Source organism: Muscardinus avellanarius (assembly GCF_963383645.1).
Source record: "Muscardinus avellanarius genome assembly, chromosome: 7".
Classification (NCBI taxonomy): Eukaryota; Metazoa; Chordata; class Mammalia; order Rodentia; family Gliridae; genus Muscardinus; species Muscardinus avellanarius.
In genome coordinates this window covers 45,707,368-45,729,419 of record NC_137793.1, presented here as the reverse complement: position 1 = coordinate 45,729,419, position 22,052 = coordinate 45,707,368, and the positions used below count along the sequence as shown (strand labels likewise).

The window sequence follows — 22,052 nt, the reverse complement described above, 5'->3', positions numbered from 1 at the left end:
ATTAAAAATACGAATAAATAATACGAATTTGTGTCAAAATATGACACTCAAGAGATTCTCACGGACTGCCTAGGAGAGAGGTGCATGTTGGGACTTGTAGTCCTACCAGGACCAAGGAAACTGCAATCTCTTTACAATGTATTTCTTGGCCCAACAGATAGATAAACCCTAACCTAAACTTGATACACTCAGTCTCCTTTTGCCTCCTCTAGGCTCGTTTACATTCAACGCTCAAAAGGACGGCGTTCTTTACAATCATCAAAGAGATTGGTCCATCCTCAGAATTGGGCGGACCCCTAAATGAAACAGAGCTCAGGATTGGTCGGTTTCTGCGAGAAGAGGCGTGTTTCTATCTACTCGCTGGTAAGGGCACAGGGTAAAAAAGTGAGGCCTGTAGAACTGCGGCCGGCTTCCGCGGAGGGAAATCTCGCGATATTTCGGACGAAGGGCTCCGAGACGCGGAGCGAGCGGCCGAGGGCAGTGGGGGCGGAGGCCACCGGAGCCGGGAAGGGGCAGGTCTGGCGGGGGCGGCAGCGCGCGCTGCTTGCGCCACCGGGGCTCGGCGGGCCGGCTAATCCGGGCGGGCAGGAGGGTGGCCAGCGCGGCCCTGCTGGCCCGGACTCGCCCGCGTCGCGGCCGCCGAGCGTACCTGGGCCGGGCGGGCAGTGACAGGTGCGCGGAGGCCGCCGCGACCCGCCCCCTCCGGGCCTCGGCCGCGGGCTCGGGATGCGCCGCGGGCCCCGGCTTGGCCGCTGCGGCTTTTGGCGCCTCTCGCTGCGCCGGTCGCCGCGGAAGAGCGGCCGCCGCCCCTGAGGGAAGGAGAAGGGAGGCGCCCGCCGAGCCGGGGCATGAGCTGGGCGCGTCGTCCGCGGCAGGACTGAGGCGCCGGCATGAACCTGCACCAGGTGCTGACCGGGGCTGTGAACCCCGGCGACCACTGCTTCTCCGTGGGCAGTGTCGGCGAGCAGCCCTTCACGGTGAGTCGGGAGGCGCCGCAGCCGCGGCCGGAGAGGGGACCGAGGCCGGCGGCGCCAGGCCCCTGGGCTTCGCGCCACCCAGGCCCGGGCCCCCGCCCTAGAGAACTGAGATCGCAGAAACACTTCAGTCCCCGAGGCACTAGAGACCCGAAATTCTGAAGTTAGAATGTTTTTAGGATTAAAGATTGCTTAGTCTGATTTTTTTTTTTTTTAATCAGAGTGGTTTGCCAGAGTCTTTTGTCAAAAAATCCTTGAGTTGGGGGCTTTTTATTTTCTCATTTTTTTTTATGCCTAAGTTGATAAATTTTGAGTAGTTGGGGTTGGTTTCAGTTTTTATCCTAAGTTAAGGACATATAACTTTGTAGTTCAAAAGAGTCGGTGTCTTAAAACAATTACTGATTGTTTGCTGTCAACAGAAGCGCTTAGTAAAAGTATAGCGAAAACAGTGCTTTTCATTTTTTCTTCAGATCCACTGAGGACAAAACGTTGGAAAGAAAAAAAGTATTTTTCAAGTAACTCATTCCTACCATCCTTTGAATCCATATTCAAAAGCCTAGTAGTCTTTGAAAACTTGGAAGATGATAAAATTAAGAACTGAGAGTTTCACTATTATTTTCAGTATGATTCCTCTTTACTATGCAGTAATGATTCCAAAGTTAGGGTTTACTCAGTGACTCTTTCCTTAGTGTTCCCAAATACTAGAAGGAAGAAGGCCTATACTTACTGTATAAGTAAGTTTATCCATACAGTGGTGTTTTCTGCCTTAACTATATAGTTTTTGTAATAATTTCCAACTATAAATTAACATATACCTAAACATATTTGTAATGTTGATTTTTTTTTTTTTTTGTAGTACTTGGGATGGAACCCTGGGGCATTCTACCTCTGAAATACGTCCCTAGCCTCATTTTTTATTCTTTACTTTGAAACAGGGTCTCCCTGAGTTGCAAAGGGCCTCACTATGTAGCTGAGGCTGGCTGAGAAAGGTGATTCTCCTGTTTGAGCCTCCCAAATGCTGGGATTACAAGCGTGTGCCACCTCGCCTGGTTTTAATGATGATAAGTTTTGCAACAACTTCTATAGCTTTAGTGGTGATTAAAAGTAAAACTCAATTTTGTATAAGTGAAAGAAATTAGATGCTCCAGGCTTAGGAGTCTTAAATTTCTACTCTTACTTTGACTTTTTATGTGTCCATTGCCCGAATAAATAATATTAAACATTGTGTAGACATTTTACACAAGACTATACTTTTAGAGTTGTGCCAACCAAGCACTTTTCTTTCAAATAAAGACAGAACCTTCCTTGTAAAGTGACTCATGCATACCTCAGTTTGCACTTGACACTAGTAATTGTTGAAATTCTAATTCTATCTTGGCATGGTGGCACATGCCTGTAATCCTAGTGACTCCAGAGGCTGAAGTAGGAGGATCACACAATTCAAGGCCATCCTTGGCAACTTAGGAAGACCATCTCAAAATTAAAAATGAAAAAGGCAGGGGATGTCGCTCAGTAGTGTCTTTGGATTCAATTTGCAGTACTGAAAAAAAAAAAAAAACCAAAACCTCTTGAGATCTTAATTCTAAATACTTAACTAGGTTTACTACTCAGGGGAAGAGTGAGCTTTGTTCATGTTAGTAAGCAACTTTATTCTATCAATAGTTGAGTATTGTTCTCTGTCGGTGTTACTGAAGGAAGGAAAGAAGTAGCATCCTTAAACGTTTTTCTAGTGGGAGATTATAGAATGGTAATGTGGCATTCTGGGCCATCTCCTAAAATTGTACAAATGTTTTCTCCAATGTAAATTCTAAGAACATTTTAAAGAAGGTATTCAGAATTTATATAAACAGTGGTGTGAACTTCAAAGCAATTTGATGGCCTTTTTATACACCTGGATGCATTCCTGTCCAAAACCTTGCTGAATTGCCTTCCTGTTAATTTTAAGGAGAGGGCAGTTAATGTGAAAAGTATTATAGGGTCATACCATACCATCATGTGGCTTATTGCTCAGTTCTGTTTTTAAAGTCTGTTTCCCTAAAGAAGGCTTTAATTATCCCTCTCAAGCTGATTGCACATTTCTCGCAAGTCTCTGGAAGCGTATCAGGAGATAATTTTTTTTTTTATTGGAGATTGAGCCTAGGGGTGCTTTACCACTGATCTACATCCCCAGTTCTTTTCATTTTTTATTTTGAGATAAGGTCTCACTGAGTTGCTGAGGCTGGCCTCAAAATGTTATTCTCCTGACTCAGCCTCCCAAATTGCTGGGATTACAGATGTGGTCCACCATGTCCACCTAGCTCAGTAAATAAGTGTGCACACACATGCACATGCATACATTATGAGCTCCCATTTCTAATTATTGTGATAGTTTAAGGATTGTCAGTCATTTTTTTTTCCCTTTGTACCCAGTCCATTCCTAACTTTTTAACATTGTGGGTATTTTTTTTTGTTTGTTTGTTTTTTGGTTTTTTTTTTGCTTTTTTTGTGGTACTGGGGATCAAACCCAGGGTTTTGCACATGCTAAATAAGCAAGTGCTCTTCCACTAAATTACACTTTGAACCCAGATTTTGATTTTTTTTTATAGGAATATGGAAAATATTAATGGTAGATGGTATGTGAAGACTAAAAATTCCTCTCAGTTGCATTTTTATTTGTGATAGAGATGTGAGCTCTTTCTCTGTATCTTACTTTTTAAAAATTATTTTTGGTAGTAGGGATTGAACCTTGAGACATTTACCTCCAAGCTATGGTCCCGGCCAATTTTCTTTTTTTTATTTGGAAACAGGGTCTCATTAGGTTTCTGAGAGCCTCCCTATGTTACTGGCTATGAACCTGTGATCCTCCTGTCTCAGGCTTCCAAGTACTGGTATTAAAAGTGTGCACTACCTTATCCAGCTTCTTTGTCTTCCTTAGAAGAATAATTTATCTCTTCTGATACTTTATGCCTTCTCTTAAGTTACTTTTGTGTTTTTGATTCCTCCCTCTGTACATTGCAAATAACTCACTCTTTTTTACTTTGGAAAATTATGGGGTGTGGGTTTTTGTTTTCTGCCTGAAGTCTGAAGATTTTAAAATGAAATTAAATTCCAATTGTTATGTTTTCTAGATTTAAAAAAAACACAATTACTAATACAGGGTAGTATATCTAAGTGTTAGATTCTTTTTTATTATTTAAACTGGCATTTAAAAATAATAAATAATAAAAACTGGGTTTTATTATTTAAACCCAAGAGCACCATGTGTTGCCCTGAACCTGTGATTGATTCTGTGTTGCATCTTCCCAAGTACTACCAAGCATAGCTTATCAAACTATTTTGCTTTTGTCCTTCTTAAGAAAGCTTCTAAGGCCAGGCGTGGTGGCACACGCTTGTAATCCCCGCGCTTGGGAGATGGAGAGAGGAGGATCGCACAGGTTCGAAGTCAGCCGCGCTGGCTTGAGAGACCCTGTTTCCAAAATAAAAATAAAATATAAAAATATAAAATAGGTCTGGGAGTGTAGCCCGAAGGTAGAAGGGTTTCCAGGAACCCTAGTACCACACACACACACACAAAGAAAGCTTCTAGTAAACAGTGACCTTGTCTCATACATTCAAAGTGCTTTGTGCATTTATTATATCATTAACAGGGCTTGCTGTATGTATGTTTGTGCCGTTCATGGATTCATTGTGAGTGTCTACAACAGTGGTTGAGGGAGTGGTGATACCTAGTAGTTGAGTCATTACCTGGTTTTGATTTCCAGCATGGTTCCTTATGGATAGTTGTTTATCTTTGTGAAAGCTCGGAATTTCACACTCTTTAAATTTCTGTGTGTGTGTGTGTGTGTGTGTGTGTGTGTGTGTGTGTGTGTGTGTAGTGCTGGGGATTGAACCCAACAGCATTCTACCTCCTTGTTTATTTATTTCTTTTCTTTGAAGAAGGCATGTGAGTTTTTGTGGGTGGGACATCTATTCACTTTTTTTTTTTTGGCAGTACCAGGGAAGAAACTCCAAGCTACACTCCCAGCTCCCAGCCCTTATTTTTTTAGTCTTTCTTTCTTTCCTTATTTATTTGTTTATTTGGTGGTACCGGCGGTGGAACCCAGGGGTTTTTCTACCTCTGGGCTATACTCCCAGACCTATTTTATATTTTATTTGGAAACAGGGTCTCACTAAGTTGCTGAGAGCCTCACTAAGTAGCTGAGACTGGCTTTCAACCTGTGCGATTCTCCTGTCTCAGCCTCCTAAGTGCTGGGATTACAAGCATGCACCACCATGTCTGGCTTACTCACTTAACTCATTAAATTATGCCAGCTTGAGCTGGGTGTGGTGGCACACACTTGTAATCCCAGCATTTGGGAGGCTGAGACCTGAAGATAGTGGTTTGCGAACAGCATTGGCTACTTAGGCCCTCCACAACTTAGTGAGACCCTTTTTCAAAATAAAGAATAAAAAAGTAGGGCAGGGGATGTAGCTTGGAGGTCAAATGCCCCTGGGTTCCAACCCCAAACCCACAAAAAAAAAAAAAAAAAAAAAAAAAATTATGCCAGCTTTTACTTTTAAGTTACTAGCAACCACATTGATACTAATTTGAACCAACAAGTCTTCTTCATATATAATGTAAATAACTGTATATATATATATGTGTAAAATAACTTTCTCTTTGGCATTTGTCATGTTGATCATTCTATCTTTCTCATTCCTTGGCTTAATTATATCATACTTTGATAGCTTATCTCATAATTCCTTACTTGTTATCTACTAAACTGCATTGTCTCCGGGGCAATAAGATCTTCTTTTATTGTCACTGCATTCCAAGAAGCTATCAAGAAAGGGCTTAATTTTCACTGGATTTATGGTTGGCATACAGGAAAGCTTTTGGTTTTAAGATTGATTTTGTATCCAGATGCTTTGGTGAATTTGTTGATCAGTTCTGTAAGCCTTTTGGTTGAGTTTGTTGGTCTTAGTATCATGACATCTTCAAATAGGGATAGTTTTAGTTTTTCTTTTTCTATTTGTACTCCTTTGATTTCCTTCTCTTTCCTTATTGCTCTGGATAGAGTCTCAAGTACTATACTGGAAGAAAGTGGTAATAATGGACATCCTTGTTTTCTTCCTGTTTTTAGGGGGAATTCTTGCAGCTTTTCCCCATTTACTATGATGTTGGCTATGGGTTTATTATATATTGCCTTTATGATGGTGAGGTATGTTCCTTTTATTCTGATTCTCTGCAGTGCTTTTAGCATAAATGCATGTTAGATTTTTGTCGAATGCTTTTTCAGTGTCTATTCAAATGATAATGTGATTTTGTCTTTGGTTCTGTGTATGTGATGAATTACATGGATTAATTTTCATATGTTGAACCAGCCCTTGGATCCCTGGGATAAACCTTATTTGGTCATGGTGTATGGTTTTCTTGATTTGGTTTTGAGTACATGTTGCTAGTATTTTGTTTAGCAGTTTTGCATCTAAGTTCATTAATGATATATATAGGCCTATAGTTTTTGCCAACTATTCCTCCAATAGAGGACTAATATCTAGAATATACAGAGAACTCAAGAAACTCACTGCTAAGAAAACAAATAGCCCAATCAAAAAATGGGCAAGTGAACTAAATAGACATTTCATAAAAGAAGAAATTCACAAGGCCAGTAAGTATATGAAAAAAATGTTCAGCATCATTAGCAATCAGATACAAATCAAAACTACCATGAGATTTTACTTAACTCCAACTAATATGGCAGTCAATCAAAACACAAACAACAAATGCTGGCAAGGATGTGGAGAAGTGAGAACTCTAATACATTGTTGGTGGGATTGCAAATTAGTGCAACCACTTTGGAAAGCAGTATGGAGGATCCTTAGAAGAATGGGAACGAACCTACCTTATGATATAGCAATTGTACTTCTGGGTATCTATCCAAAAGAATGGAAACCAAACTACCAAACTAATGCATGAGTATCTATGTTCATAGCTTCACAATTTACCATTGCCAAACTATGGAACCAGCCAAGATGTCCCTAACAGATGAACAGAATACAAAATTATGGGATATGTACACAATGAAATTTTACTCAGCTATAAAGAAGAATAAAACTATGTCATTTGAGCTGGGTATGATGGTGCACGCTTGTAATCCCAGCATTTGGGAAGCTAAGACAGGAGGATTGTGGTTCACAGTCTCAGCTACTTAGTGAGGCTCTTTGCAACTCAGTGAAACCCTGCTTCAAATTTCAGAAAAAAATGGGGCTTTTGGGGTGCAGCTCAGAGGTAGAATGCCCCTGGGTTTCATCCCCAGTATGGCAAAAAAAAAAAAAAAAAAAAAAAAGTCATTTTCAGGCAAATGAATGGAACTGGAGTACATTTTGCTAAGTGGCATTAGTCAGTTACAAAAAATAAAAAAATCAGATGCTCTCCCTAATGCAGAAGCTAGGGAGAAAAAGGGTCATAGGAGGAACTCTAGATGAAAAAAGAGAACCATAGAAGAGCAAATAAGGTGACCTAACTGAGGGGAATAATAGGGGGAAAGAGGGAATAATAGTGGGAAAGAGGGAAATTTTGTAATGTACATGATGTACATTCATAAACATATCAAAGTCAGTCGGTAAACCAAACAGGAGAAGGGAGAAATGGGGTGGGAATTGAGGAAGGGCTGAATGAGTAATGTGTGCATGTATGTCTCTACCCTTTTGTACCACATTAAGATATATTACTACAATTCGCCAATTAAAAAAAAAAAGGTCTAGCAAACATGTAAGAGCAAATAGGACAAAGAGAACCTGTGTTATAGTCAGAAGAGCTGCTTTAAGGACTTCTCATTGTGGGCAAGGCCTAGATAGCTTCTTTTGGGTCACCTCTCCTTTTCCATATGCCAAGTTTAAGGTCCTCAAAGAGGACCAGCCAGGCGTGGGGGCGCATGCTTGCAATCCCAGCATTTGGGAGGCCAAGATAGGAGGATTCTGGTTTGCAGACAGCCTCAGCTACTTTGTGAGGCTTTCTGCAACTTAGTGAGACCTTGTATCAAAGTAAAAAATAAAAAATAGGGATGGGGGTGTAGCTCAGGATAGAATGCCCCTGGGTTCCATCCCCAGTACTGCAAAAAAAAGAAAAAAAAAAAGTTAAATCCTCATGACTTTTTGGAAGGCTTTAAGATAAGGTAGTAGAATTTTAGCTTTCCATTCACTCTTCACAGAATTAACTATTTATTTATTTATTTATTTATTTATTTATTTATTTATTTATTTATTGCATCTGGGGATGGAACCCAGAGGCATTTGACCTCGGAGCTACACCCTCTGTCCTATTTTTTATTCTTTATTTTGAAACACTAAATTGCGGAGGGCCTCACTAAGTAGCTGAGGCTGTCCACAAACCGCGATCCTCCAGTCTCAGCCTCCCAAATGCTGGGATTACAAGCGTGTGCCACCACGCCCGGCTTTAACTCTTTATTGATTACTTCATTTATTTAACATTTATTGATGTCATACATGTGAGAGTCATTGTTTATTGGTAACTAAACTTTTCTTGATTTGGAACCTTTTAAAGTTGAAAAATAGTATTTTAAAGGACAAAACCTGGTTGAGATCATAGTTTGGTTCAAATATCTTCACACTTAGTCTTTACTATCAGTTGATTTCTGGTTTTGTTTTTATTTCTTTTGGTGGTGCTGAAATTGAACCACCAGGACCTTGGGCATGGTAGGCAAGTACTCTACCACTGAGCTCTATCCTGAGCCCTATATTTTGTTTTTAAAGGAGAAGTAAAAAGCCATAAGTACTGAATGAATGAAATGTGGATGAATAGTTAATGTGAAGGAGATAAAGAACTGTAGAAAAAAAATTGTGGGACAATTTAGGCCTTAACATTTTTATCTAGAAGTATCTTTCCTTTCCTTTCCTTTCCTTTTATTTATTTTTTTAGTGGTACTGGGGTTCCTGGAAACCCTTCTCTGGGCTATACTCCCAGACATATTTTATATTTTATTTGGAAATAGGGTCTCTTAAGCCAGAGAGGCTGGCTTCAAACCTGCGGGATCATCCTGTCTCCGCCTCCTCAGTGCGGGGATTATGAGTGTGTGCACCCGGCTTCTTTTTTTTAATTTTAATTATTTTTTATTGGTACATTGTAATTGTTCATCACAGTGAGATTCATAGTGATACATTCATACATGCATGCAATATCACTTGGTCTGTTTCCCTCCCTACACCTCCTCTATCCCCCACCTTTCTCCCTGTACATGATTGTGAGATTCATAGTGATACCTTATACACATGATATTGTTCTATTTCCTTCTCCAAACCTTCCTACCCCTACCCTTTTTCTCTCAATTCTTTTGCACTACTTTGTTGGTCTCTCCCTCTTTTTTTTGGGGGGGGGTCTAGGGATGGAACCCAGGGGCATTCGACCTCCAAGCAACACCCCCTGCCCAATTTTTTGTTATTCATTTTGATACCAGGTCTCACTGAGTTGCAAATGCCTCACTAAGTAGATGAGGTTGTCCTTGAACCGAGATCCTCCGGTCTCAGCCTCCCACATGCTGGGATTAATAGCGTGTGCCACCACACCTGGCTAGGGTCTCTTTTTTTCATGGCATCGCTTTTCTTTCCTATTTTCTCTCTGGTTTCTACATATAAGAAAACACATGGTGGCCCTTACTTTTCAGAATCTGGCTGATTTCTGCTTATTAAGATGCTTTCCAGTTCCATTCCACCCATTTTGCTGCAGATGTCATAATTTTGTTCTTTATGGCCGAGTAAAACTCCCATTTTGTGTCTATACCACATTTTCTTTATCCAGTCATCTGTTGTTGGACATGTAAGTTGGTTCCATAGTTTGACTATTGTGAATTGTACTGCAGTAAACATGGGTATGCATGTGACACTATAGAATTCTGACTTTTTTTAGATGGATACCTAGAAGTGGTATATCTGAGCTATATAGTGGTTCCATTCTGTGTGTGTTGTGTGTGTGTTACAGGGGATTGAACCTAGGAGCATTTTACCTCCAGTCCTTTTTTACTTTTTGGTATTAAACAGGGTCTCACTAGGTTGCTAAGAATCTGGCCAAATTGCTGAGGCTAATTTTTTTTTTTTCTTTTTTGGTGGTACTGGGTTGGAACCCAGAGGCTTTCTACCTCCAGGCTATACTCCCAGGCCTATTTTATATTTTATTTGGAAACAGGGTCTCACTAAGTTGCTGAGAGCCTCACTAAGTAGCTGAGGCTGGCTTCGAACCTGTGCGATCCTCTTGTCTCAGCCTCCCAAGCGTGGGGATTACAAGCCTGTGCCACCACGTCCAGTTCTAGACTAATCTTGATCATGCAATCCCCCTGTCTCAGCCTTCCAAGTACTAGGATTATAGCTGCGCCCCACCACAACTGACTCCTAGTCTCTTAGGGAACTTCCATTTTGATTTCCATAGAGGTTTTACCAATTTACAGTCCTACCAACAACCTTTAAGTGTTTATTTTCCCCACATCCTTTCCAGCATATTTTAAAAATTATTGTTTGTATTCTTCATAATGGCCATTCTAACTGGAGTAAAATGGAATATCAGGATAGTTTTGATTTGCATTTTCTTGATTCTTAAGGCTCTTTTCCGTATGTATGTATGTATGTATGTATGTATGTATGTATGTATGTATATATATTGCCAGTTCCTCGTTGTTGACATCCTCTTTCTCCTTTTCCTCTTCCTTTTCTTCCTCTTTTTTTGTAGCTAGTGATTGAACCCAGGGACACTTTACCTCTGAGTTATACCCTCAGCCTTATATTATTTTTTGTTTGGAAATAGGGTCTCACTAAGTTGCTGAGACTGACTGCAGACTTACAATCCTGTTTCAGCCTCCCAGGTACTAGGGTTACAAGTATGTGTCACCATGCCTGGCTTGTATTTCTTCTTTTGAAAAGTGAGACTGTTAGGTTCTGATTGGAGCATTTATATTTTATTTGGTGTTAATTTTTTAAAAATTTATTATTTTTATTTTTATGTGGATTATATTGAAAATGAGATACATTCAAATAGACTGTGCTTGGTGCCCTCTCCTCTACCAACTTCCCCTTCACCCCCTTCCAACAATGAGTGTCCAGGTTAACCATGCTACATTCATACTTTTATACATATTTGAATGTAGCTCCTCCATTAATCAACCTCGGCCTTCTTTGTCACTTACCCTTCCATTTCAGCTTTGCTGAGGTTTCCCCTCCATTATCTTGAGTCCCTCTGAATTCCTAATAGTCCCTAGGTTGGGCATGTTAGAGAAAACATATGTCCCTTCTCTTTCTGTGCTTGGCTTAGAGCACTAACACAATGTTCTCCAGATCTTTCCATCTTCTTGTGAGTGGCATAATTTTGTTCTTCTTTATAGCTGAATAGAATTCCTGTGTGTATTTCCCATAATTTTGCAATCCAGTCATTTGTTGATGGAGACCTAGGTTGGTTCCATGTTTTGGCTATTATGAATTGTGCTGCTATGAACATAGGTGTGCATGTGTTACTGTAGTTCCCTGGTTTCAGTCCCTTTGGAAAGATACCCAGGAGTGGTATAGCCAGATTATATGGTGGATCCATTCCCAGTTTTCTAGGAATCTCCACACTGATCTCCATAGCCATAGCGGCTGAACTAGCTTGCACTCCCACCAACAGTGTAAAAGAGTTCCTCTTTCCCTACATCCTCACCAGCATTTGTTGTTATTTGATTTCTTTATGCTTGCCACTCTGATTGGGCTTAGATGGAATCTCAGTGTAGTTTTGATTTGCATCTCCCTGATGGCTAATGATGTAGAACATCTTTTCATATATCTATTGGCCATTTGTATCTCTTCTTTTGTGAAGTGTGACATTCAGTTCAGTTGTCAATTTCTTGATTGGGTTTTTTGTTTTGCTAGTGTAGTGTCTTTTGAGCTCTTTGTATAGTCTGGATATTAGCTCTCTGAGTGGTGGCTGGTAAGGATCTCCCCTAGGCTTTCTCTTTAGGTTCTTGATGGTTTCCTTTGATGAGCAGAAATTTTTTAGTTTGATGCCATTACATTTGTGTTAATTCTTGCTTTAATTTTCTGTGCTTTGGAGGTCTTGTTGAGAAAGTTACTGCCTGTGTCTATATGTCTGGTCTAATTTCTAAGTCTTTTGATTCCATCTCAAATTGATTCCTGTGCATGGTGAGAGGTAAGGATTTAGTTCCATCTTTCTCCAAATTCCTTCTTTTTTTTTTTGGTGGTACTGGGGTTCCTGGAAGCCCTTCTACCTCCGGGCTACACTCCCAGACCTATTTTTTACATTTTTATTTAGAAACGGGGTCTCCTAAGCCAGCGTGCATGGCTGGCTTCGAACCTGCGTGATCCTCCTGTCTCTGCCTCCCAGGCGTGGGGATTACAAGCGTGCGCTACCACGCCCAGCTCTTCAGATTCCTTCTATGAGGCCAGTATCACATTAATCCCCAAACCAAATAAAGATATTTCAAGAAATGAAGATTACAGACCAATATTCTTGATGAACATAGATGCAAAAATTCTAAACAAAATACTAGCTATATGCATTCAAAACCATGTCAAAAGAATTGCACACTACAACCAAGTTGGTTTCATCCCAGAAAAGCACGGCTGGTTCAACATACTTAAATCAATACACATTATTCACCACATAAATTGAACTGAGAACAAAAACCACACGATCATATCAATAGAGGCTGAAAAAATATTTTACAAAATTTAACACCCAGTCACGTTAAAAAAAAAAAACACACTGCAGAAAATTGGAATAGAAGGAATGTATTTCAACATCCTTAAGGCAATATTTTATTTTATTTTATTTTATTTATTTATTTTTTTGGTGGTACTGGGGTTCCTGGAAGCCCTTCTACCTCTGGGCTACACTCCCAGACCTATTTTATATTTTTGAGACAGGGTCTCTTAAACCAGCGCAGCTGGCTATGAACCTGCGCGATCCTCCTGTCTCTGCCTCCCAAGAACGGGGATTACAAGCGTGTGCCACCACGCCTGGCTTAAGGCAATATTTTATATGGAGAAAGAAAAGACCCAGAATAGCCAAAGAAATTCTCAGTAATAAGAACCATGCATGAGGCATCACAGTCCCTGATTTCAAATTATACTATAGAGCAATAGTAGTAAAAAATAGCATAGTATTGGCACAACAACAGGAATGCAGACCAGTGGAATAGAATAGAAGATACAGAAACACCCCCCCCCATACACTTTTAGTCAATTAATCTTTGACAGAGGGGCCAAACTCATATGCTAGAGAAAAGACAGCCTTTTCAACACATGGTGCTGGGAAAACTGGCTGTCCATTTGTAGAAAATGTTAAGTGTTTTTTAAGTTTTTAATATATTTTGGTATTAGTTGTCTGTCAAAGAAGTCACTGGCAAAGATTTTTCTCCCATTCTGTGGTCTCTCTTTACTCTTGTTTTCTTTGCTGTGCAAGCTTTCTTAATTTGATGCCATTCCATTTACTGCTTAAGCTTTTGGAAACTAATAGAGGAGGCCTCTGCCTTTTGGAGAGTTGGTCCTATGTTTTCTTGTAGTATTTGTAAATTTTCTGGTGTAATTTCTAAGTCTTTGGTCCATTTTGAGTTGACTTCTGTGCAGAATGAGAGATAGGAATCTAATTTCATTCTTCTACATATTGAAATTCAGTTTCCCCGGTACCATTTGTTGAAAACGTGTCTTTTCTCTGATGTATATTTTTGGCATATTTTTCAAGTGTCAACTGACTGTAACTATGTGGATTCGTCTCTGTATCTTCTGTTCCTTTGGACTTTGAGTCTGTTTTCATGCCAGTACCATGCTGTTTTTGTTATTATTGTAAAGTTATACTTTTAACTAACTGGGACAAATTGAGTCTGTGTGTGTGTGTGTGTGTGTGTGAGATATCTGGGATTGGAACCCAGGGGCATTTTATCTCTGAACCATATCCCCAGCCCTATTCTTTATTTATTTTGAAACAGAACAGAGCCTCGTTAAGTTGTGGAGGGCATTACTCAGTAGCTGAGGCTGGCTGAGAACCTGCAGTCCTCCTGTCTCAGCCTCCCAAAAACTGGGATTATAATCGTGTGCAACCATACTTGGCTAAGGGTTTTGTTCTTATGTAATTTCAGAGGCAAATTTTGTCCATAAATGATAGTTTAACAAAACTGTTCCTCTGAAAATAAATATTGAGTTTAAATATTTATTATATTAAACATTTGGGATCCTGCTATATACAGTGTGGGAATGAATAATAAATAAACAGAAATTTTGCTCTTTGGGACTGTAGTTCTTCAGTTCCCTGAATTGATTGCTATCACAAAGACTTATTTTCCAGAGAAGTCTTTCTCGATCATTACAGTCTATATTTTTAGAACAGCTCTATTAAGATATAATTTATATACTATAAAGTCTGTCCCCTCAGATTTCATATTTTAGTCATCTTCATATACTCTTAGAATTATACACTTAATACTACAACCAAATTTTGTACCATTTTTTTGTGCCCCACAAGAAACCCCATTAGCAGTCACTCGTTTTCTACCCCAGTCACAGGTAATCATTATTCTTTTTATAACTTTATCTTGCTTGTCTTTCTTAGTTACAACTTGCTGTCTCTATGAATTTGTCTGTTCTTGGTATTATATGTAAAATAAATCATGTAGTAGGTGGTCTCTTGTACCTGACTTTCTTCATATCACATAATTTTTTAAGATTCTTCTATTTTGTAGCATTTATCTGTACTTTATTCTTCTTTTGTGGATGAATAATATTCCACTGTTTAGATTATCATGTTTTATTTATTCATCAGTCGATGGACTTTTCAGTTGTTTCTCCTCTTTGACCATTATGCTGATATGAGCATTTGTGTTTAAGTTTTTTGCATGGACATGTTTTTAATTCTCTTAATTCTCTTCGCTATGTACCTGAATGTGAAATGGCTATGACCTCTGATAACTCCGTACTTAACTTATGAGAAACTGCCAAATTGTTTTCTAGTTTTCATGCTTTTACATTGTTTTTAACAGTGTATGAGAATATCAGTCACTCCACATCCTGGCCAACACTCATTTATTTTTTTCCTGGCCAAAAAAAAAAAAAAAAAAAAGCTAGGCATGGTGGTATACACTTGTTATCATAGTGCTTGAGAGGCTGAGACTGAAGGATCACAGGTGTGTAGCCAGCCTCAAGAAGTTAGACTCTGTTTCAAAATAAAGGAATAAAATTATCTTTTTTTTTGAAGTTTAAAAAGCTTCCTTTTCTAAATGTATTTTTGATGAATTACTAAATGTATTTTTGATGAATTACTGAGTTAATTTATCCAACATGTGTGTAGTGTGGCTATTAATGTCTATTTGTGATAATGAACAATAATGATTGTCTTAGACACATTTCAGGATTCTGCAGAGATAAACTGCCAAATATAACCACTTAAATCTTCTGTTGTGTATGATGATTCATGCTTGTAATTTCATTACTTGGGAGGCTGTTTTTATTTTGAAACGGTCTAGCTGATTTGCTGAGAGCCTTGCTAAATTGAGGCTGGTCTCAAATTTGAGATCATCTTGTCTTAGTCTCCCAAGTACTGGATTACAGGCATGCACAACCACACCTGGCTTTTTTCTCTGTTTTTAAATTTTATTTTGAGACAGGGATATCTTTAAGATTGGGTTAGTTATATTTTTTTTCAGGGATGCCCTACCACTGAGATGCTCCTCCTAAAACATCCATCTGATTTGGAAACAAGATCTTGCTAAGTTGCTGAGGCTGGCCTCAAACTTGTTGGCTTCCTATCTTAGCCTCCCAAATACTGCCATTACAGGTGTGTGCCTCTGCACCTGACTGCCTACTACCTTTTAAAAAAGCATCTTTTTTTTTTTTTTTTACTTTTGAGGTACTGGGATTGAATTTAATGCCTTGCACATAGTATAGTAGACACTGCTAGACATTGCTCTACCACTGAGGTAAATCCCCAATCTTATTTTAAATTTTACTTAATTTTATTTTTGGTACTGGGATCATACCTGGGGGCACTCTACTTCTGAGCTACACTCCAGCCCTTTTTATTTTTGTTTTGAAAAAGGGTCTAGCTGAGTTGCTGAGAGTCTTGCTAAATTGTTGAGGCTGGTTGAATTTGAGATTATCTTGTTTTAGCCTCCCAAGTACTGGATTACAGGCATCACAACCACACACCTGGCTTTTCTCTCTGTTTTTAAATTTTATTTTGAGATAGGGTCCTGCTAAGTTGCCCAGGCTGCCCTTGATCTTGTGATCTTTCTGCCTCAGCTTCTGAAGTAGCTAGGATTATAGGTTCTTTATGGCATAATGTTTTTCTGGTACCTTTTATTGGAGAACAATGTTACAGAACAAGATCAAGATACTGAATGTGCTCATTTGTATTAGGAATTTTTTTTTTTTTTGGAGTACTGGGGGTGGAACCCAGGGGCTTTCTACCTCCAGGCTATACTTCCAGACCTATTTTATTTGGAAACAGGGTCTCACTAAGTTGCTAAGAGCTTCACTAAGTAGCTGAGGCTGGCTTTGAACCTGTGCGATCCTCCTGCCTCAGCCTCCCAAGCGCAGGGATTACAAGTGTGTGCCACCACACCCAGCTTTGTACTAGGATGTTTTTGCTTCTCAGTTTTTTCAGTGGTTAGCGCTAGTTAGTACATATACACATATGTACATATGCATATACATATCAACATGAAATGTATATATTTTGGAAAATAGGAGTTTATACCATTAATTCCAATTTTAGTTTAAATCTACTTGGCTTTCTCATGCCTAGTTCACTTTCATAGCTTTGTTCCTTCTAAGACAGTGTGAACCTTGGCTCATTTGTTCAGTTCTATGATACATCTAAAAGTTAGGAATTGCATTGTCCTTAGCATTTTTTGTACCTCCTCCCATCTTGTTCAAGATTGAAAATATATGGTTAAATTCTGTGTTCAAGCCAGGCGTGGTAGTGGTAGTTCACCCTTATAATTCTAGTACAGGAGAATTGAAACAGGAGAATTGAAAGCCAGCCTCAGCAACTTAGTGAGAGTCAACAGCCTACTGAGACCCTGTTTCAAAGTAAAAAATAAAATAGGGCTGGGGTGTGTAGCTTGCAAGTAGGATGTCCCTGGGCTCAATCCCCAGGATCTATAAATAAATAACATTTAAAAATTCTGTTTTTTTAATATGAACATGCTAGATTTGTTTCTAGCATGTTCACAAGTTTCTTCTTCCATATATTCATTTGAAATGGAATGTTTGTTTCACTTTCCTTTCAATTTTCAGTCTTTGCCTATTTTTATTCTTACTAGTTTAATTTTAAATATCAATCATGTTAACATACTTCCTTTTTTTTTTTAAGTACTGGAGATTGAACCTAGAGGCATTCTTCTACCTCCATGTTACAACCCCAGCCCTATTTTATTCTTTATTTTGAAACAGGGTCTCACTAAGTTGTAGATGACGTCACAAGTTGCTGAGGCTGGCTGCAAACCTGTGATCCTCCTGTCTCAGCCTCCCAGTTAGTGGAATTACAATCATGTACCCTGCCCCTGGCATTATTAGCATACTTTCAAAGCCATAGTATACAAAAATTATTTTTAGAAGTGTCACTTGCTCAGCCGGGGTGGCACATGCTTGTAATCCTTGCGCTTGGGAGGCGGAGACAAGAGTATCGCGCGAACCCCAGTACCACCAAAAAAAAAAAAAAAAAAAACAAAAAACCAAAAAACAAAAAGTGTCATTTGCTCATAGTTTTGTGATGTTATAACAGAATGCTATAGATTGGGCAATATATAAGGAACAGAAATTTAGTTTACAGTTTTAGAGGCTGTGAAGTCTTAAAATCAAGAAGCTATATCTTGTGAAGGCCTTCTGCTATATCATTAGGAGAAAGTGGAAGGGCAAGAGAGAAAGAAGAGAGAAGAGGCTAAATTCTTCCTTTTATGAGGAACCCAGTCTCATGAAAATTTTGAATTTGCATGCACTAATTATGTCTCAAAGGTTCCACCTCTTGACACTGCTAGATTGGAGTTTTGTTTCTAGTATGTGAATTTTGGGGGTACACTTATATTCAAACCATAGTACATTTCTTGTATCATTGCCATTCTATCCTTACTCTCTTGTAGGTAAACATCTCTGTCATTTCTTAGTTTTATCTCTCATATATTTTTTGTAATGGTGAATAGATGTTTTCTGTTGTATATTTTTCTTGTTTTGTAAACAAAGATAGCCACATAACCATATGTGCCCTTTTTGCATTTATGTGTGTATGGTTCTGGGGATTAAACTCAGGATATCACATATGCTGGGTAAGTACTCTACCACTGAGCTACATCCCTAGCCCCTTTTACAAATTTTGTTTGGGATAGGACCTTGCTAAGTTGTTCAGGCCAACCTTAAATTTGGGATTCTCATGCCCTTAACCTCCCAAATAGCTGGTATTACAGTTGTACACCACACCTGGCTACTTATGCCCTTTTGTACTTTACTTTCTTCCTTGCATTACTCCTTTTACATTCATAGGTAACATCCTAATTATCCTACTCCCTTTTAGTTTGATACTCCTTTATGGCTATATAACTTTTTTAAAAATTATTATTTGGTGGTATTGGGAATTAAACCCAGGGTTTTTCTACCTTCTAGCCTCACTCAGACCTTATTTATTCTAAAGTAGGGTCTTACTAACTTTCCGGATTTCTCTCTATATTACTCAGGCTGGCCTCAAATCTGCATTCCTCCTGCCCCAGCCTCATAAATACTGGTATTACAGGCCTGCACCACCAGCTCTTATATCATGTTTTATGTGTTGTTTTTTTTTTGAAGTGGGTTTTCAACCAATATTCTTTACATAGGATTTTAAAGGAAATATTGAAAAATTTTTAAACATGATTAGGAAATCAAACAAAACACGAATATGGTTGTTTGTGTATACTTTATATAATCAAATAAACTGTAAATCTTTCTATTGTGTAGTTAAGAAAACAGAATCATTATAAGCTCCTAGTGTAATACCAACTCATGAAGTATGGAGTACATGTTGGTTATATCTTTTGTTACATTTCATAATTTATTGCCATCCATTAGTTATAATAGCAAAGAATGTGAGGACTGAATGAGAAAAAATATATACTCACAATATTACCTCAGCTTTTATAATCCACACAAAGATCAGTAATTTAATTTGATTTATAATTTCACCAGAACTAGAGATTGGCACCTTTCTGACTTTCAATACTGTGCTCATGGAAGGGCACACAACAGTGTTGATAGTATGGTGCCCCTATGGCAAAAGGACAAGGAAATACCATAATTGGATAAGTATTTGAATGATGAAGTGTTAATTGTGTTAGGAGTTGGTATCCTTCCATACTAGAACAGTCCTTTCTAGGACTGTTCATTTCTGGGATACCTTTGCATTTCTCAGTTCTGTAAATGGAATTAGGAATACATGTAGTTAACAGTAATTTGTGAGCTATTTAAAGATTAATATAGAGTCATTGCAGGAAAAATTGGAATCATGTTTGACAAAAATATTTGTAGTATATTATCTGGAATTAGATAAAAATTTGGGGTATAATGAAAGGAGTGTGAAGTTAAGACTTGGTTAATAGTCTGAAAAATTTAAAAGGAAGCAATTCTAAATTGTAACATGCAAAATTTAATGAATTTTGCGAAGCAGTGACAATTATTATTTTATCAAAACTGAATATCAAGAAGAAAATCAGTTTCTATGTATTTGAAAGTTAAGAAAGATAACTATTACATTCATTTTCAAGAATTTATTCTTGCTATTGGACTTGTGAGAAGCCTATGATCCTTTTGTGAATACATAGGAGAACAGTCATGTGTTGTTGTGTTTGTTTTTTTGTTTGTTACCTGAGCCAGTATTTCCACTATGTGATATTAGTGGAACCATACTGGGCTATTTCTAATTTCTTTTAGGAATAATTCCAGACAAGACACGTTTACTTGTGGAAGGCATGGAAATAACAATAGACCAAGAATTAGGAGACCAGGGTAGCCAAGAAGTCCATGAGTTTATTTGAGCCTTGATTTTCTTCTCTGTAATATGAGCATATTTATTTGGATATTCTCTCAAGTCCCTTTTCTAATGTGTTTGATAGCTTATGCAGAGCCATTTTGACTTTGGTAAAAGTGATTATCATTATTACTATTATTTTGTATGTCATAGGGGTATTGAAAATTAAGGAGATAAAGTATGTGTAAAATATGACTTTTTACATATATATATATATGTGCAAAAGTGATTAAAAAGTAAGAAGTTGCTAAAATTTCTAGAACTCAGATGGAAAGCAGTTGTGATAGATGTTTTATTGTCAATATGTTATTCTCTGTGCCTGCCCATAATATATAAATCTTAGGGGAATAGTCATGTGCCCCATAATGGAAGAAACTCCCATGATTTAAAAGAAAGGAGAGGAAAGAACATATAAAGAAAATTCTAGTTTGGAAGAGTTTAGTTCTAAATTGTGAAGTTCAGAAAGGGGGTAAAATGCTTGCCAATAAGCCTTGAACTATGTACCCTTTGTTATGATGGTTATGATGTACCCTTTGTTTTGATGGTTATGATGGCTATTTTTTGTTAAATTAAATACTTCAATTATTTTATAGATATTTATAAAGCACTAGCTGTGTTCTGGCTCTTCTGTTAGAATTGGGGACTAGAGCAAGAGAACAAGATAAACTTGAACTCTGCCTTCTTGGAATTTAATTTATAGTAATGGAAATGGAAAATAAGACATTTATAAATCATGATGTATGATTTGACATATGACACAAACAGTAATAAACATGTCATACTGTAGGATACAAATAGTCACATGAGCTGGGCAGGAAAGTGGCACATGCTTGTAATCCCAGAACTTGAGAGGCTGAGACAGGAGGATCACAGCTTTGTGGCCAGCCTCAACAATCTTGTGAGGCTCTCTCCAAGTTAGTGAAACCCTGTTTCAAAATAAAAACAAAATAGGCCTGAGAGAGTAGCTCGGAGGTAGAATGCCCCTGGGTTCAGTCCCCAGCACCGCCCCCCAAAAAATCTTGTGATGGAAAGTAATAGGTGAGGGACTGAGAGCACCATGTTGAAAAGAAGCTAGCTAAACAGAGCCCAGGCTGATACAAGTAAGATAAACCTCTTTAAGATGGAAATGAATTAGGAGGAGACAAAAATGAAAGCAGTTACACTTAACAGTAGTGCAAGAGAGAGAAGACTAGCTTAGGAAAGACTGGTATCATTCACAGGAGATAAGGAAGTGTGCACAGTTGGTATATAGTTTGCAGATAGGATAGAGAAAATTTGCTGTTGGACTGTATATAGGAAGAAAGGGAAATAGTTCTAAGTATATTTTAAAGAAAATATTTAAAATCTATTTAAAATTTAATATTTAATGCCAGTATTCTATAATAATTTATGTGTTCTTGACAATTTATCATTTTTATTTTATTTTACTTAGGCTTATGCATCTGGATGTGATGTCGTAATACTGGGAAGTGATTTTGAAAGATTGCAGATAATTCCAGGCGCTAAACATGGAAATATTCAAGTGGGTTGTGTAGACTGTTCAATACAACAAGGCAAGGTTTGTAATTTAATGCAAATTTATTTTGAATATGGTTTTTGTTAGGTAAATCTCTAAAGTTGAATTAGAGACTTGTAGGTTACATTAGAAATTTGTAGTTGGCTACACATTTCTTAGGCTCTATAAAATACTTTTTAGAGAGTGTCAGGAATTCTGTTTCTGTGTAATTTTAAAATACAGTATAATCTTTGGGTTGAGAAAGAAACATAGTACTTTTTATCTGTAGACTAGGGTCAAAGCTTGCTTATTTAACAATTGGATTGAGGCTAATGAATGTCAATAAATCTTCAGTCTATTTATAAATTACAAATATTTTCCTGAAGAAAAATCATTTGGTAGAGTCATTGTAAGCAGGTAGTTATCTCTTTGTAACTTCTGGTTAAACTTTGTGCTGAAAATACAAGTAACTCTTCTGAAATTTATATTTTATTAATTTCCAAGTCTATAAGAAAATGAAAAACTTTGCCTGGATTTTTGTCTGCATGTGTAAAGTAAAAAAGTAACCTTGAAAGTAAAATAGCAA

At 38.0% G+C, this 22,052-nt stretch overlaps 1 protein-coding gene across 2 annotated transcripts in view; it reads left to right on the top strand.

Annotated features, from left to right (window-relative positions):
• Positions 1–890: 890 nt before the first annotated feature.
• DMXL1 (Dmx like 1) overlaps positions 891–22,052 on the top strand; it is a gene marked incomplete at both ends in the record, with an annotated part of 217,767 nt that continues 196,605 nt past the window's right edge. For both annotated transcript variants that reach the window (XM_080698416.1, XM_080698415.1), the window contains 2 exons: positions 891–977; positions 21,404–21,529. In XM_080698416.1, coding sequence (XP_080554542.1) covers positions 891–977; positions 21,404–21,529 — 213 coding nt within the window. The remainder of the gene's footprint in view (positions 978–21,403; positions 21,530–22,052) is intronic.